Here is an 18,728-nt window from a genome sequence, read left to right on the forward strand (position 1 = left end):
GATCAAAGTGACTCTGGAAAGGTGGCTAATAAGTGGATGAAGGGGGAGAGGGCTTTGGCTGACTTTACTTTAGTGCTCAGACGGGGACGCACACGTTCTGGTGTGTTGCGTGTTTGTGTGTAATTAACTCCCAGCTGTGCTCGTGCAACATGTCCTGCGATGCATGTATCTATTTGTATGTTGCGTGTAACCCTGCTGGGGTGCCTGCAGCAGGATTTTAATTAAAAGTACATTTTTCAAACTTTTCTGGAATGCAATAGCAAAAAAAAAAAAAAATAATAAATGGAAACATGCAGCAAATCAGGTTAGATCTGATTAAGTTTTATTACAAATCAGAAATGTGCATACATGAAAAAACAAGCTGACGCCATTACATTGATTTCTTTGAACCTACGACAGGCTTTTAAATAATCTGTCAGAGAGCTCTCAGTCCTGCTGTCAATCTCTGTCGAACTGTCGCATGGACTATTTTTGTTCCCTTTCCATCAGTGTCCTTGTAACGAAGGTTCAGGCTGACAACGCGGCTCGAGCGGCGGCTGAGCTCTTGTTTTTCTGCCTTTAGCCCGCAAAGTTTCACAAGTCTGAGCTGCTTTTTGGCTCGGCATAGTTTAAATAATCCATCGTACGATAAAGGGCGTTTACTCCTTTTGTTTTTTCTACAGCTTAGCTGTAATGTGGTTTCCATGTTAGAAGTCCTCCTGGATGATGATGATGATGGATGTTGGAGCTGACGTCTGACTCAGCATCACCTCAACTGATGCTTTCACAGTTTTTCAATATGTCGTGCATTTTCAATCCGTTGTGTCCTGTTTGAGTTTTTGAACCTTAATATATATGATGACATGGTGAATAAACAGAATGAGTTTAGTTTAGTTTTAGACGTAGTTTTGATTTCACAAATATCATTAATATCAGATTGGCGTGTTTGATTTAAGATTCTCCTTCGTTTCATTTTATTCGTGACGACATTTAAAAACATTTGGCTTAAATTCAGCAGACACAATGTCTGTGTGTGTTACACTGCGTCCAAAGTGAGCAGCGTTCGGCCCCAGCTGTGCATCTCAGACTAATCCATGTAATGGAATGATAATGAGTTTGGAGGGAAAGAGCCGGGGGAAGCTAATAACAAAGGAGGGAAAGACTCTTATTCTTTCAGCGGCAGGTCAATGGCAACACCATTGATCACAGTTACCTCGACACGAGGAGGTGGAGAAAGAGAAGAGTTGACTTACTGTAAACCAACAGAGGGAGGACATCTGTCCTTAAGTGTCCTGAAGGAAGGGGGGAGACGATGCACTGATGGCAGGAAGGAAAAGGTGGAGGAAGAGGAAGCTAGAGGCCATTACAAGGAGAGAAACGGAGGCGAGGAAGGAAAGTAAAGGAGCGGACAGGGCGTTGTTGAGCTGGGTGAAAACGGCAAGGTCACACCTCCCATGATGGGTTGTTGTCGGGGGAACCATAAGCACCTTCCTCTTAAAGCCACAGGCATTCACACCCACCCACCCGCTCATATACAACACAACACAACACATCACAGCATGCCACTCACACTTTTGGACGCACATCCTGTACCGTATATGGTGCCACATTTAGACTCTCACAGTCTCGGACGTCCACTTAATGCGTACATTTTTCATTTCTCTCTCTTGTCGTCGGCTCATACTTGAACTGTTTGGCAGAAAATGATTCTTTCATTATTCAGCGAAGAAAGATTTTCTAAAATGTGATTTTTAGAAACCATTTTTCACGCCGTCACATTTTAAGAGGTTTAATAAATTGGCCTCGTTTTCAAAGCAATTTCAATCTGTATTTCTTTTGTGCTGTTTGCCTTCAGACCATTAAATTCAACTCTAAATTCTTCGTTTTTTTTTTGTTTATTAAAAAAAAAAATAATTTCGCTTCAGCATCATTTTCTCAATAGATCAATAAATTGAATCTTTACTAAACAAAAGCTAAACATTTTTCAACTCTCTCATCTTTCTGCTACTTTGGTATTCCATGGAGTGTATTTGCACGACCACCTTTGGCGTCTTTGTTAAACGTCATGTCTGTGTCTCTTCTTCAGAGACTGGCCTTTCCAAAATGTCAGAGGTCAATCCTCCCACAGACGTTATTGAACTGCTCTCTGCCTCCGTCAGCTCCCTGCTTTCATCCGCCTCCTCATCCCTAAACAAATAAACAGCTAAACAGCACTGACTGCTGGGAAACACGAGGCGTTCTCAGCCAAAAGGCCATTCGCCGTGTACTTGGTGCTGGTGATTCAGCCCTTTGGGTCTTCCTCCAGTTTGTCCCGTCAAACCATGGAGACTTTCTTTACCAAATTGATGCGCTCAGTAACACACTGAGGCCACGCACTTTGTCAGTCGAACTCGCACACCAACGCACACCCAGCCGCCTGGAGACGTTCTCAGTGTGCGTTCTTGTCTCATTCTTGTCTTTTTATTATGTAACGTTGTAGCAATGCTGCAGCGCAGTGTCACAACACAGAAACAGGGCAGAAATGAAGATCCCAAAAACGTCGGCTCGATTAATCGATCGGTTAACTCGTTGGTGGTCCCAAAAGTGTCGCCAGTCGTAGTCAGTGAAGCAAACCTGCACATACGTTCTTTACATTCCTCTTCTGTGGAACTGGATGTGTCCCCGACGTCAACATTAGAGGAAGCGAAACTGGAAAAGATGTGCTAATGCATGTTTTACAATAAAGGTTGTGGGGTTTCCCCCCTCAGCTCACACAGGTATCGACTCTCTGATGTGAAAGGAAGCGGACTCGGTTTTAAATCCGCTGTCGGACAGGCGGGGCCGCCTGCATCAGACCCCAGGAACGTTTTTCACATCGGTTAATTACTACTTCCAGCCCCGCCCATCAGGAAATCCCTTCCACAGCAAACAGCTGCTTTATTTTCAGTTGCGGCTCCGTCTCTTCTGCTGCTGAAATTATTGGCAGGAATTCTTGACATGAATAAATAAAGCTGTCCTGTTTGCGATCTTCCTTGAAACTGGAATGTTAATATCAGATTTTAACCCCAAAAGAGTTTGGTCCTGGTGGGATCTAATCAAAATCCGGGTTTAGTTAGAATCCCTGAAGGACGAATTGGTTTGTTGTTCTTTCCATTATGCTTTGCAGTGTATAAGCAGGTTTGCAATTAGTTGTGCGAAACAACAATGCTGTGCTTCTCTTGTGCTGTTACTGTGAGCTGCTCTCCCAGATTTATTTTTCCTCTGCGTGTTTCTGTCCTTTTTGCTCAGATTGATAATAACGTGTAGCTGTGGAGGCGCGGCGACAAGCTGTCGGGGGAGGGAGACGGGACAGAGAAGTGAGAAGTGGACCGGAGAGGAAGCGGTCGTGGCAGGCGGAGCGTTTTGACCTTTACCATGTGATTTCCCTCGCCGACTGTGGCGAAGCGTAGCTGGAACTGCGTGCAGGCTATTGTTTTGTTTTTTTGAAGCGTTTGGCTGATTTCGTCATCCAGAGGGATTTGCAGCGGTTGAGCGAAGACTGCAGGGGTCACTGACAAGGTCACACAAGCATGAGACGCATCATTAAAACGAGTAAAAACAGGACCCAAGGACCATGTTAGTCCGCCATCTTTCTCCATATGACTCGTGAAAAGGCTTCCTTTGGGTTGCTCGTGGAGTGAATTTCTGCGTGATGCTTTAATGGACGGTTTGTGTTTCAGCAGACTTTGCGGAAATCCCACGGGCGCTTGCATCCATTTATGAGGAAACAATGAAGTACTGTTTAGTTATTTACTGTAAGTTTATCTCCGGGGAAATTTTATGTTACGCCCACTGAGCCGCCGTTGAATGGAGCAGTTTGGTGCTGGTGCTGTTCTGCGGCCCTGAGTCAGTCTGCAGTCACCCTGCCGGTGTCGTTCTTGGTTCATCATACCCCAGGAGGAGTTTGAGGACCCTCGAAACAGCCATGTCCAATGACGAAGGCCTCTGTGGTGTCATAAACAGTAAATCTGTCTGATCAATCACCATCAGGGGGCGGGGGCGGGGGCGGGGGCTGCTTCCGGGCAGTTACAGTCTAATGATGTAATAATGAGACTGACATCATACAAGCTTCTTCAAACTTCCCACTAAGAGATGATACATCTGAACACATCCCAATAATTCAGGCAGACATTTATTTGCATTGTCGTAGAAGTAGGGCAGTAATAGTTGTGGCTCTTCTGGGTAGCCGGAGCACAAAAAACCGGAGTAATTCCCTTTAAAAAAAAAAAGAAAAAAAGAAATGATTATGTTGCTCGTTTCTATGTAGAGCAACAGCAGCTCTGGATCTGACTTTGAAATGTAACACTGCAGCAGAGTCCTCTTTGCCTGTCCCCTGTCCTTGCCCTACCTCAGTCCTGTCCCAAATCGACTCCTGGCGCTCGGCCTCCCCTCCATCTTGTGTTAGTCCACTCAGACCCAGCAGGTGTAAGTCACACAGCACTTCATCTGCTCTTCCTCTAGCTGGAAGAAAAAATAAATTGATTTGTTTTTATTCATCGGTTTAAGCTCTCCTGGCCGCTTTCATCTATCCCTGGAAGGCTTGGAGGGGAAAAGCTCTCGATGTTTGTTTGTTTTTGTTTTGGTTTTTTTTGCCCGCAGTTGCATCAGCAGTCGGGGCCACTCGTCCGTCTCGGTGTCGGGACGTGAGCGCTGAAAGAAAGATGAAAGGCCGGGGTTGGGGAGGGTTTGGAGGCAGGCCCAGGTGAGATGAGAGGGAAGTTGAGGGTGGAGAGCCGTGTTTGAATCCACTCTGGCTGCCTTTAATCTTTCCAGTTTCATCAGAGACTCAAGTGTGTCTGTGCTTCAACTGAAGCTGGAATCAGTTAGATTTTTTTTTTTTTCTTTATTGGAAATATTAAATTGGTTATTTATCTTCTTGGCCCACTTTTGCTGGAAATATGGCACATTTTCTCTCTTTTTTATTTATTTTTTTCTAAGTGAATGTCAGACAGTTCATCTCTGTCAACACATTGTGTTGCAGCCGCTGTCGTTGTCAGATCTCTATTCTCTCCTTTGACGTCTCCGTCAGTTTTTATTCTCTCTCCCTCCCAACTTTGTCTGACTCCTCTTTTCATTCCTGTGTCTCCATCTTTCTCATTTTGCCCTCGTCTTCTCATCTTTTGTGTGCCCGATCTTTTGTCATCCTCCCTGACTTGGCTTTTTCCCCAAATATCACTTTGACTTACGTCTATTTTTGTTTTTCCCGTCTCTTGTCTCACCCCATCCAGCCCCAGCAGGCCTATTTTAGTGGTTTACTTTGTGTCTCAGAAGGCCTGGAGATTAATTATTGAACAGTCTGACCCCCCCCCAGCTGCACAGCTGCTGTTTGGCTGTCTGTCTTTTTCTCTAAATCTCTCACTGTGCTTCTGGTTTTGTATGTTTTTCTTTGTTTTTGACCAGTTTAAGTGTGTGTGTGTGTGTGTGTGCGTTTGTGTGGGCATTAGGAAACTTGTACTTGCACAAGCTCTTGTTTCTTCAATGACTGTCAGATGGATGAAATCCAGCAGAATTCTGTTTGTGCGTGTTGTCACACTGACGCAAGTGTTGGCTTCAGATGGAAGAACGATGGTTTTACAAAAATAGCAAACACTTTTGAGTCCCGATGTGGGCTGAATCGAATCTTTTTCTTTCTTTCTCTCTCTCTTTTTTTATTTATTCATTTATTTATTTTTTTGTAACAGCTTGCCATCCCCAAAAAAACAAAAATAAAAAGCTGCAATGAGTTTTTTTAGAGAAGTGAAAGATGGAGCAGGAAGAGGATGACACAATGTCAGATTACAAAATGGGTTTGAGCAACACCAGCTCCCAGATGCCCCTCTATGTTCTGTCTTTAAAGAATTATTTAAAGCAATTTTGTGAGGATTGAGTCACTGGATTGGGATTTGTCTCTATTCCCTCCTTTTTGCGTGGATCGGCCATCAGCTTGATGCGACTGATCTACTTTTTTTTTTTTTTTGCCTTGTTTCTATGTTTGATTTTTCTCCCACAAATGTTAGAACGACAGCTGTTGCTGTCATCCAGCCAGTACTCATGAATGATGAAAAAGCAGTGGCTCAGTCTCAACCTGTTACTAATAACCACAGATGGGAATCAAATTAGGACTTTTATCATCAGAGGGAATTTTGAAACTTCCAACTCTTCAGTTTGAGGCCATTTTCTGCTCTGATGAAATGGAGCAAAAGGTTTGATGTTCTTGCTGCAATCTCCTTTAATTCTGTATTAATTCTAATAACTTACAGCAACTACCCGGCCGAATTGGGTTTAGTCACAAATAAATTTGGGGGAAATCTAAAAATGTTTTCAGAGCATATCATCCATCCAAGCTTTGTTTTTTTTTTTTGAGAGTTGCCAATGTTTTACTACGTGTTGACCATTTAGCATTTTCCAGGCAGAGATAATATTTAGCAGAGGGAATTGCATAAGCAGAAAAAAAAGAAAAGAAGCGGAGAAATCGGAGCAGTTGTTGGTTGATGAATGTGAAATAAAATTCAGCCATCGTCAATTTCTTGGTTTGTTTACTTCCATGCCCTGGCAGCTCAGCTCAATAGAGAATGGATGAACCTCTGGGGACTTGTTGATCAAGGTGGTGTGAAGAGAGTCCAGGGCGCCGCGATGCTAATGGATATTAAATCAAATTTCTATATTTCTGTGTTGTGTTTTCTACAGGCTGTTCAATCTGACTCTGAAGAAGCTGATCATGCTGAAGGAGCTGGATAAAGACCTCACCTCGGTGGTGATCGCTGTCAAACTGCAGGTATGAGCACAATAAAAAATAAATAAAAAAAAATGTAGAAGCCCAAACTGCTAAAGCTGATTAATTTCAACTTCATATCAATATAATTCACTATAGAAGAGAAAAGGTCAGAGAAGTTATCTTTTTAAACTTAATTACCTTGAAAATTGCGTTAAACATTAATCTCACCTCATCGCAGCAATAATGTTAAAATAGCTCTTAAATTCTGTCTTTATTATCTGAATTCAATACCAGCTGAATGCACATTTAGTCAACGCATCTGATTAAATTCTCATGGAAATATTTAAACTGTCTGCTGGTGACAGTTTAATTTGAATTCAGATTCAGCTTTATTGATAAATTATTTCTTTAAAAAGGCATTTTAGGACATAAAGCCTTGAAATTCACTTTCACTCAGTTTCCTGATAAATGCTGCTGAATAAACCAAAAACAAACCACTTTTTTTTTTTTTTTCTTCCTGTTTTCTCTTTCTGTTCTATTGTTCATTGTGTCCGCAAGTCGGGTTATTGGATCCGGACAAACTCCCTCTTCCTCTCCAGCCCAAACACTTTCCACCACATTCGTGTGTTTGAATTCTCTTACTCATATTCACACTCATATTCTTGAGAAAAACAGAAATCTTTCCAGCTTTCTTTGAGCTAAATACTCTTCAGAGTACGCCCCGCAGCAATTTAAAAACAAAGCTTTATCAGTCCTAATTTGATATAAAGCAACAGCCATTTGTTTCTCCACTCCCAGTAACTTGTTCATGATGGAGACATCATGTTTTAAACTAATAAATTCTCTTTCTGGAACACCATAATGTACTTAAAGCTGTTCAGTCGGGTTCATCTTGTTGTTCATCCTCCTTTGTTTCCTCTCACTACATAAGAGTTTGTTTGCTCTCATGTCTTTTGTCCCCGTCACCTCTTCAGGGCTCCAAGCGGATCCTGCGTTCCAACGAGATCCTGCTGTCGTCAGCAGGACTGACGGAGACTGACCTGCAGCTCACCTTCTCCCTGCAGGTAGAGACCGAGGTTCAGGGGAGCCAAAGCGCTGTTTGTATCTCCATCAACCTTTTCTGAAATTTTTAAACGGAATGGAGCTTTGATATGAAGCTAAAATATTTAGGATTATAAGGGCAGGTGTCGAGTACCTTTTGTAAAAGATCAGAGACCACCGTATGTGACGCACAGCTCTAATCAGAGGTGAATTATTTTCTGTGAACAGACAGGCGATATAATATTTAGAGGGGGGAAAAAATTTTCTGTGTGCCAAGGACGTGATAAACCACCCGGCCGTCTCCAAAAAGCTTTGCCCGGTCTGTCCTAGAATTTATGAGCTTCTTCAATTTACAAGACCAATGCTTTTTTATATGTTCTGCAAAAAAAAAAAACAGAAGTTAAACTAAAAGAAATGGTGCCAGTTTTCACATAAAGAATGATCCAGTTGAAGAGCAGCTTCGTGAAACCTGATGCCGTTTCCTTCTCACGACAGTCAGAGCTACGTTAAATAAATAAATAAATACATGCACACATAACTAAATACAGATATTAAATATTAATGAATGATTCAGTGCCACATTTGAATATAACATGAAAATAACAATAATAAATTCAGCATTTAGAAATAAAAGTTTGCTCTAATCAATAAAAGTCATTTCAAGAAAATAATTCATCAATTTATTTATATATATTTATCTCTGGATTTATTGAATTGTGATTTATTAGATTACTTAATGCTGATTTTGATGGATTTAGATTTGGCTCAGATTCCAAAGTCAATCCTTCACAGTTAATTTGCATGATTCAATTTACAATATTATGGCAAAACAGCGAAGAATATTTGCATATCTAGAGCCAGTAAAAATTTATTTTTAGCCACGATAGTCAAATAAAGATCTTAGACCAACTATATTGCAATTAGTAGAGAGCGTCCATCGTTGGCTGTCGGTGCATTCAGCCCGAGCACGGTGATCGTAACTCTCAATCACCATTCACAATTTCCTTGTTTCTAAAACGTCGGGGAGTTTTCCTCTTTTTACTGGCACACTGAGGCAGACGCTGTATATTATACATTAAAGTTTCAGCAGCAGCACTGCTGAGCGGAAGCCCATTAAAACTGAGCGGCGCAGTGATTTCATGTCTTTGAACGGTGCTACAGGAGCTGGTTTTATTCCTCTTTATAGCGCAGCCGTTGAGATCCTTAATGGATGCTTTATGTCACAGTTCAGATGCGACGCCACGGAGGGGTCAGGTGGTGTGGAGGCCTTATTCAGCGAACCAGCTGGATCGACCCAGTTATCAGCTGTCTCATCACGCCCTTATTTATTTTTTTAATATTTGTGTTTGTGTTTGCACCTGCAGTATCCACACTTCCTTAAGAGGGACGCCAACAAGCTACAGATCATGCTGCAGCGACGGAAACGATACAAGAACCGCACAATCCTGGGCTACAAGACGCTGGCCCTGGGCCTCATCAACATGGCAGAGGTATCGCAGCTTGACTCGACCTGTGATGGCTGTGCTAGTTAGTTTTTCCCACTTTTCCCTGAATCTGTTGAGGATTTCTCATGTTTAAAGAAAGGAGCCACTGAGAGCGAATGAGTTTCTACTGAATTTAAATCAGTTTATCTGGTAACGTTGTGTGATTACAGTGCGTTGATTGGTGTTTTTTTTTTTCGCTTTTGTTTTCATTTTTTAAACAGTAGACAGAAATTAAGAAAGTAAAACTTCCGTTATATTTGCAGCACAGCTGTTAACAAAGGACTTTCTGTCCTTGTTTCAAGAGGATGCAATTTGCATTTAAGTATGATGAACAATCCCACTTTGAAATCCATTTTAAAGTGAGTCTAAAATAATCTGTGCTTGCAGGGAAAAAAACATCCAGTTTCTTTTAGTTAAAGTCTCAAACAACAACAACAAAAACTGCACAAAGCAAGAAGAACAGAGCAGCTGCACTTGAAAGTGTTGTCCAGATGAATGGAGAGAGAGCGACACAAAGCTCCTCATTAGGAGTGTGTTTTCAGCAGAGCACCTCTGCAGCAGCAGACGGAGGTTAAGCTGCATATCTTAGGGCACGTCAGCTGTGAGTTGTTGAGTCAGCGGAGTCTCATCCTCTTCAGCCAGACAAATGTCCCCGCTGATCTGAGCTGTTGACCCAACAAACTACCGGTCAAAGGCTCATTTCCCTAAACGCAGCCTTTGTTTCCCTGCTTCCATCCAATCTGAGTTTAACTTCATTTCGCTAAGTGTCGTCTTAGGCCCATTACCGCTTTCGCGCTGCTTCCCATGCAAATCTCGTCCTGCTTCACCCCCCCCTCACCCTTTTATAGTCTGGAAAATTTTATTCATGGCGACGCCATTTGAAACTTATTTAGCGGCAACCTTCATCTCAACTCATTTCAAGTGAGTGCATTTCAAAATGAAACTTGGATTTTGATCTTTGGCTCTGTGTTCTCCTCTTCGCCACCATGAATCAAACGTCCGATTAAATTTCTTTCTCTTCTGCCAAAAGCTCCGTGCATTTCTCTGTCTGCCACAATAAGGAGTCATTTTCAAAAGGGTTGTAATTTATGGTGTCTGTGTGTGTGTTAGTCCACTTGGCTGTGCGCACAGTTTGCTCTCACATGGTGACTTTTGCAGGCTGTCTTTGAGTGAAGCCGAAATTATTCAGAGTCTAAAACACATTTAACGAACTGTCACACCACAAAATACTTTATGAAGAGAGCAGAACATAAATACAGAATTAATCAGGGAGCAGGTTTGGTTTCCAGAACCAGACGGTCTCGTCTCTTATCAGAAACAAATTAAACAAAACACAATAGTAGAGTAAGCCGATATGTAGTGCGAATCTGCAGGGAAAATGCCGGCACTGATGAAAAGGCGTCTTTATCTAAATAGTGGGGATGCCTGCCGGCTGTCTCTGCATGTAAAATAAAGTCAAATTTTATTCATGAGGCTGCTCCCACAGGCAGGTTGGCTGCAAACTGCTTCAGAGGGCAAAGGACACAAATGTGGACTCTCGTGTTTTAAAAGGCTCTAACTCCTTTTCTTGGCAGTTGCAGTGAAACAACAAACAAAATGGTTTGCATATTCTGCCTAGAGTGCCGTGCGTGTGTGTGTGTGTGTGTGTGTGTGTGTGTGTGTCAGAAAAATAATATGCTGAAGGGGACACACTGTGGTTTTTCCAGATGGTACATTTTAATGAAGAACTGTCACTTTGACGGCATCGTCTGAGTTTGATGTGACAGGTAGTTTGCTCTGACCCAGCAGGGACTGCAGGGAGAAGATATTTCCTGTACATTTTAGATGTTATCAGAATGAAACCAGAGCGGATTACGCCTCGTTTCTTTGATGCCTTAAGTTCTTTTAGCTACAAACCAATCTGCCCATTATTTTTTCTTTTATTCAACCTACTGTCCAAAACCAAAGAAGGCATTTAATTTACCATCATATATGATTTAAAAAGGAAAAACATGCAGGAAGTTCTCAAAATTGAGGACCCAAATGTTTTTTTGAGCTATAAATCCAACGTAATGAAATGCTTGGCAAATTGGCAAAAAATACTTTGCCAGCAAAAGCCCTGAGCGGATTGAGTTAAAAAGCATTTGCATGCTGATTAGTTGAACTTTCTCTCTCTGAAAGAGACGTACGTTTTGACTCCCGTGTCTTTAAAAGGTTGCATATCTGTGGCATGAGCTGCAAACTCCAAAGCAGATCATGAACCATTCGCTCATGTTGCAGGTTTAGTGTGATGTCCCGTTACGTTGATGGCGGAGGGAGGTCCAGTTCATTTGTTATTTTTAAGCGGACAAATAAGTAATTTTGGTGAATGAGAAAGTAAGAAGAGCTTCTGCTGCCTGTCTGCCTCTCTTGCACACTTTTGTGCCTTTTTTTTCCCCATAACATGACTTCATAATGCAAAATCATGTCATTTATGAGCTGTTTCCATTTAACTAGATTTAAATAACTTCTTTATACTCTTTTCCCACCACTCGGATCAACTAATGTCGTGCAGTAATGGAAAGAGGAAAATTGACCGGCTCAGTACATTTTAATTATCTGTGAGATGAGAGTATATTTTGGGGAAGAATTTACTGCATGCTGTTCAACATTAGGCATCACATTAGTCAAGGCAGCAGCAGAATCAGTAGTTTAGCCATTTTTATTTTTATTTATTTTTTTTTTAGAATGAATTTTAAAAAGCTGTGGCAGAACATGAACGTGAAGTAAATCCATCCGTGGATTTAGCCTCTTCATGAGTAAAATTGGCAACGAGGTCCCTCTAACCAGTCTCTCATGAATATGCACATTGCAACTTTGTGCTGGTTGCCTTGTCAGATTTGCATAATTGTCTTTCTGACGGGAAAATGTTTTAAAATTAGCAGCAGGAACCGGCTGCGTTGGATTCATCTGCAGCCTCTAGCTGAAGCTCGTCCGAGTGAATGGATGTATAGGCGTGTTTCTTCCCTTTAATGTGGCTGAGGTCTCCATAATAAGCTGCTCAGACTTCATTAGCTCCGTGAGTGTGACCAGACTGCTGAGGGAAGGTGGATGTCACTTATTCAGACACACACAGGATGCTGCTTCGGGCTGCAGCTGCAGAGCCAAAGCATTTATTTATTTATTTATTTTTTGCTCCCTCACATGTTTGTATTTCATCTGTCATTGTGGTAGATGCGGTTTGATTTGGTTAATCCCCAACTGCAATTTCTGTTTATCTTCTTACTGCTCCCTTTTTTGCGCCATCTTTCTGCCATCATCTGTTTTCTTGTGTCTTGCTTCTGTCTTACCTGCCTGTCTCTGTATTTCTTTCTCCTCCTCTTCCACGTCTGCGTGTAATCCTGTTTTATTTTAGTGTGTAGGAGGACCACAATTAATTATCTTCTGAATATTTGCCAGATATTTATGCGTTTGGCTCTTTTTGTTTCAGTAACTGTCTTGCTTCCTTTTGCATGTAACGCTTTCACCTTTCTGATGCATCTTAGTTGTTTTTAGAACATTTTATTAAAATTACATACAGAACAGAAAAATGTGCAGAATAGAAGCCTTTGGCCTTCATTATTTTCAGAGATCAAAACATCTTTTGATATAGGAAATGAAATCATCTTTTGTGATCTGAGACGAGTGTTTGCTGTCTTCCTGTTTTTTAAGGCTGCTGCGTTCAGCGTCTGCCAAATGAAATGAGGAAATGTACATGTTTCCTCTTTGCAATAAAAGAAAATCTGAAAAGGCCATTCTGACAAAAACATGACAATGTTTGGCTTTGTGCCGGCCCATGCTGAAAACAGCCGAGCAGACCTGAGCTTCTTCGTAGGTTTCCCACATAAACAACCTCCTGAGGTTTACGTTGACGCACCGTGCTGTGATCAAAGCCAGTCCCCTCTGCTTTTTCTTCCCCTCAGGTGATGCAGCACCCCAGCGAAGGGGCCCAGGTCCTGGGGCTCCACAGCCAGCTGAAGGACGCCTCTGTGCCAGTCGCCGAGGTCAGAGTCTACTCCCTGTCCAGCCAGCCCATCGACCACGAGGCACCCAAAGCCAAAATGTCAGGTAGGCACATCACTCCACTTCATCGGCCTCTTCCTCTTTCTCTCTGCCAAACCGTCCCCATGTTATGGTTTCTTATGCTTCTGTCTCCACAGATCGCTCTCCCGACATTGACAACTACTCTGAGGAAGAGGAGGAGAGCTACTCGTCGGAGCAGGAGGGCAGCGATGATCCCATCCACGGGCAGGTGAGTAATCTGCCGGTTTGCTGTGGCCGTCATGATTCATAAAGTCACTTTACTGGCAGCTTTTGCTCGGTTCATGAATTAATCCAGGCTTTATGAACACATCCTATTTTCATTACTAAACGTATTTGGTTCATCGGTCTCATCTGTAAATGATGGAAATATGTGACTACAGCAGACAACAGCAGTTATAGAAAATGACCCGCTTTCGCGCTTTGTTCTATTTTCTTCTTCGCTCGCTTCTGTTAAAGAACTTGAGATAACAAGCGGCAGAGTCCACAAACAAACCGGCTCAGCAGAGAGCCTGTGTTTTTGTGTCCTGTGATGCCTCCTTCCTTTCGGATTATGAGAGAGAAAGCAGCAGCCCTCGGGGGGGTCGTGAAGGAGAATAGTCAGCTGTCAGTCAGAGAGAGAAAGTAGCAAGCAGATAGCAGAGCGATAAAGCTTCGGAAACTGGATCGAAAAGGCTAAAGGAGGGATGGAGGGAGGCTGAGCGGCAGGAAGGTGTTGGTCTGTGGGACAAGATGGAGGATTGGAGGATTTCAGTCTGTTGGGCTTTTGGTGATAATAACACTGAAGCCACTACAAGAAGTGCTGTCAGTGTAGAGAAAATGATTTGGAGGAGAGAGTAAAGGTGAACTCTGCACCGAATGTCACTTTGTGTCATTTTGTGCGTCAGTTTTGGTTTTACCTCAAACTGATGTGGTCTCAACAATAACCTGTGCTGTTTAAACGTTTTGTAGCTGCAACTTCGATGAGACCAAATTCTTCATACGTAAAAGAAATGATGTCAGGAGATCTTGTAAATCTTGTAAAAGAACAAAATAAATTTTAAGGCATGTTCTTTCGCTCTCCCTCCCAGTATCTGTATGATGAAGAAGACGAGGTGAGGAAGAAGAAGCCGAGGCGTAAGCTCCCTTCCAACGCCGCCATCACCAGAGTAAGAAAAATACCTCTTCTACTATCCCGATCTCTCTCCTTCTTCCTCTGTCTGTCTGAACCTGCTTGTTATTTCTGAAAAGCAATTTGCTGCAAACCAGCTTCGAGAAAAAGCTCTTTCAAATAAATTTGATTCGACTGCTCTCTCCATTCTGTGCCGTTGGTTTCTCTGTGAATCCATTTCTCCCTTTCATTCTTGATACATGTAACTTCGACCAATTTTCTTGGGGGGAGACGGCAAACTACAAGGACATGCAATAACACAAACCACATACATACACAAGACTCAGCAGAGACGCAGATTAACACACAATTCTCGACAACCATGAAAAATACAGTTGTTACTGACAGAAGCTAAGCAGTGTGTGTGTGTGTGTGTAACAGCAGGTGTTTGTCTAAGCAGGTTTTTAATGGATCACTCTTGTGGAGGTCTCAGTGAGATTGTCACTGCTGCCCAACACCACCGCCTGTGCACAACACACACACACACACAATCATAATTTCTGCAGTAGAAGTACACACATGACCGCAAATACACAATCAACAGCCATCACAGCATCCTCTCTGACCTCCGCTGCAGTAGGCAGACACACACAGACGGAAAATAAGGACACAATCTCCAAAACGCAACAGCTCTCTAAAGCCACGCAGACACAGAGGAGCATTACGTTTCCTCCTTCAGCCCAAAATATGTTCTCACACGTCCAGCTGTTGTTCCCTGAAGTAACAGAGTGAGGTGCTTTTTAATAACACAGGAATGTGTATAGAGCCTCTGTCATCCCTTTTTCGTCGTTCCTCTGGCATTTTTGATCATGTTCGTAAAGAATTTCAAAAAGGAAAACAATGAACCCTTTTACTTCACCTTTCTGGTGACGTTAAAGAGCAAAAACAGAACAAAAATGTATTTAGATTCTTTGGAAGAATGATAATGTTCACCTATAACTGTTTCCAGGTATATTCATTTTACAAGCTTAAAAGATGAAGATTTATCTGTGTTGTGGTCACATCTTCTATCCTTAAGAGGTGAAAAACTCATGAAAATCACTTATTCAAGGTTATGAAGAAATTCTTGTAGCCGCGCTAAATAATTCAAACAGCTCTGGCTCACAGTCATTTTCTCGTCTCTGTCAGATGTCATGTGCTCTAAATGAGCTGAACTTTGAGACAACAAGCTCAGAGAAAAAAGCATATTTCCAGAAAAAACCTTGAGCTGCTGAGTCACCGCTGATATGTTACACTTTCCTTTTCAAAAAACTCGCCTTGTTTTAATAATAAACAAGCTTTTGCGCTCATCCAGCCAAATATCTGCGATGAAAACTGTCGACTTGAAAACCTGAATAACATATTCCTGTTTCGTAGAGCAAGATGTAGCCACAGCACAGCCTGCATGGGCTTCACACTTCAACTTTATGTGACATGCAGAAATATGTCCAGACGCTGCATCCATTAGCTGCTGTTGTCTTGACTCATCAAGCGTGAAAGGAATTCAGAAATTCCCGATACATCTCACTTCTGTCATCCACTCACACACGAGGATGTGAACATCCATCTCATGTTGTCCTCTTCATTTCTCTGCAGCAACCCAACATCAAGCAGAAGTTTGTCGCCTTGCTGAAAAGGTTTAAAGTCACAGATGAGGTAGGTGCTGCATCATTTCCTCCTTCCCCTGCAGATGTCACTCACAGATCCTAATGTCTGCACTAAGAGGTGTCACTTGAGTCAACATGATTTTTAGTTCAGCTTTGAAAACGGAGAGGAGCGTACGAAAGATGCAGCAGAACAACTGAGATTCAGCTGGCGGCGTAAAAAAAAAAAAGGCAACACTAAACACCATAGATTAAAATAGAACAGAAATGTCTGTGTGTTTGTTCATCAACCAAAACGTGTGCGTTTGTGTCTCTTGTGTATGCCGCTGGTTATCTTCTGCGTGCCCTTATTTAGACTCTGTGAGATGTTTATTTTTACTGCAAGCTCTGTCGCTGAAGTTCATTCTTGACCACAGGCTGAGCAGCTGTCAAAGGCACCAAACCTCAGGAGCCATTTGTGAATCAATCCGGATCTTTTATTCACATCAAACGAAGGTCGTGCATGAAAATGATCCTGTGACTTTAAAATCTTCTGCTTTAATCGAACCCGATGACGTCTCCCACAGCTACGCCTCCTCCATTTGCACTTTTAATACTTCCTCTTGCAAACAACTTTGCTTTGATTAATAAGTGTTAATAATGTTCCTGGTAGAGCTATTAAACTTCTTGCCGCTGCTCAGTGATGCACCAGCTGCTTATTGCAACCCCCTTTTAGTTCATCTCATATCATTCCTGGAGATGTGAAGAAGTAACAAAGCACAAAATATTATAATGCGTGTTTTATTATCATGGACTCACTTTAGGTTTTACCTTTAAATAGAGATGATGCCGTGGCAAAACTAAGAGCAAGAAGAGTGTCCTGAAATGGTGAGGTGAACAGATTTAATATTGATCAGTAGTAAAAAGGCCATTGGAGACGTGGATACACGTGTTTACATGCACCGTGTTGATCCAGTTTTAGGCTGGTGTGTTGAAGTGCCATAACTGGGCCACAGTAACCAGGTTAAAGACGCACTGTCTGCCGAGCCACGTGACTCTCTCTGAAATGAAACAGCTTACTGTGGCATGTAAACATCTCTCTCCTTTCGTTTTTCCTTTCCACCATCTGTGAAAGCTCAGACTTTGAGAACCTTGTGGGCAAGATTTGGTGTCAGCAGCACAAACTGGCTGTCGTCTGTGCACAGCATTACTGCTGGGGTCGACATATTTCTAGTTTTTGTAGCATTTATGAGTGAACAGAAAAGATGAATGGGGGTGTTAAAAAAAAAAACTAAACGTTTGAAGCTGAAAAACAACTTTTGCCCATCGGCCTTCTTGTCTTCACCGTGTCTGATCCAGGTTGATTTTGGTCTGGAGCACGTGTCCAGGGAGCAGATCCAGGAGGTGGAGGAGGACCTGGACGAGCTCTACGACAGCCTGGAGATGTACAACCCCAGCGACAGCGGGCCAGAGATGGAGGAGACCGACAGCATCCTCAGCACCCCCAAACCTAAGCTGAGGTCGGCACGCACTAATATTCACCATATGCACCCACACTTTTGTTGCTGTGTATTTCTGTTTCACAAATTCATGGGACTCCATCTGCTGGTGAAAACTGCCCATTACAGCAACACACAAACACATTTTACAGGCCAGATATAAATATAAATCAGCGTAAGCTGCTAAACTACTCTTTAACTTCTTACTGTCATCACATTTAACATTTAATAAATTCAAGTATTAAGTATTTCTGTCGTAGAAACCAACACCAAGATTCGAATAATAAGAGCTCCTTCCTTATGTTGTTGTGCGTTCAGGCCGTTCTTCGAGGGGATGTCTCAGTCGAGCTCGCAGACGGAGATCGGCAGTCTGAATAGCAAAGGCAGTTTGGGCCGAGACACTTTCAGTCCGGTGAGTAACTGCGATTCGCCAGGAAGCGTCAGTGGGAGTCGAGCTGACGTAGGCTGAACAAAATCTGATATGTTTGAGCTGAGCTCTGTGGATTTTGTATTCGATGGGCGTCTGCCATTACAACCAGACGTCGCTAAGACCTGTGCGACAGGTGCAGTGTGTGGTCTGCAGATAAGTGCAGCCGGTGTGCGCTGATAGTGCTAAGCTGTTAATCTCATGAAGGATTTGCCATTGCTTCATTTTAAGTTTTTTGTTAAGGCAGCCAAAAAACCCTGTGAGCAGCATTTTCATCACCAAAGGGGTCAAAAGGTAAATCTGAGGAGCAGAAAAGCAGAGCAGACGCCATGCAGAACTAAACAGCTAAATGAGAATCACCACAGCTGGGGTTCCCGTTGCATTCAGGAAAGCTTCTGACAAACGTTTGCTTAATTTCATAGCTCAGTGGCAGAAAGCATCCACTCGATAAGCAGAGCTGACAAGATTTCACTTAGCACCTCTGCTGCACTGACACGGCTGCAGTCCCCCTTTTTAATAGGAACATTGCAATGAGGATTTAGTGCTGTGGCCGTCATCTGGCTTTCCTTTTGATTTCCATTCATGGCCCAATATCTTGTGTGATTTCTTTTTTTTTTTTTTTTGCCTGGTGTTAATGTTCTCCATCAAAGCTGAGCACTTTGGCTGCACGAGGGTGCCTGTTTTGATTTTTGTATCTGTGGTGCTCTGCTGTTTTCCCAGCAGGGGGAGCAGCCTCCTTTGGAGAAGATGAAACCCTCCCGCAGCCGCAACCTGGAGGAGGCCCTGTCTGAGACTGACACACTGGTATGACTCCTACACTGCAAGTCAGAGAGCGC

General features: G+C 42.6%; 1 protein-coding gene across 2 annotated transcripts in view; it reads left to right on the top strand.

Annotated features, from left to right (window-relative positions):
- Positions 1-18,728, top strand: part of pacs1 (phosphofurin acidic cluster sorting protein 1) — a 40,407-nt gene that overhangs the window by 17,016 nt on the left and 4,663 nt on the right. The window contains exons 2-11 of one of the 2 annotated variants that reach the window (XM_029526241.1): positions 6,664-6,751; positions 7,666-7,755; positions 9,097-9,222; positions 13,137-13,281; positions 13,374-13,465; positions 14,325-14,402; positions 15,980-16,039; positions 17,326-17,486; positions 17,784-17,877; positions 18,613-18,696. In XM_029526241.1, coding sequence (XP_029382101.1) covers positions 6,664-6,751; positions 7,666-7,755; positions 9,097-9,222; positions 13,137-13,281; positions 13,374-13,465; positions 14,325-14,402; positions 15,980-16,039; positions 17,326-17,486; positions 17,784-17,877; positions 18,613-18,696 — 1,018 coding nt within the window. The remainder of the gene's footprint in view (positions 1-6,663; positions 6,752-7,665; positions 7,756-9,096; positions 9,223-13,136; positions 13,282-13,373; positions 13,466-14,324; positions 14,403-15,979; positions 16,040-17,325; positions 17,487-17,783; positions 17,878-18,612; positions 18,697-18,728) is intronic. The other variant, XM_029526242.1, reaches the window with a different exon arrangement.

The sequence above is a fragment of the Echeneis naucrates genome, chromosome 18 (genome assembly GCF_900963305.1).
Source record: "Echeneis naucrates chromosome 18, fEcheNa1.1, whole genome shotgun sequence".
Taxonomy (NCBI): domain Eukaryota; kingdom Metazoa; phylum Chordata; class Actinopteri; order Carangiformes; family Echeneidae; genus Echeneis; species Echeneis naucrates.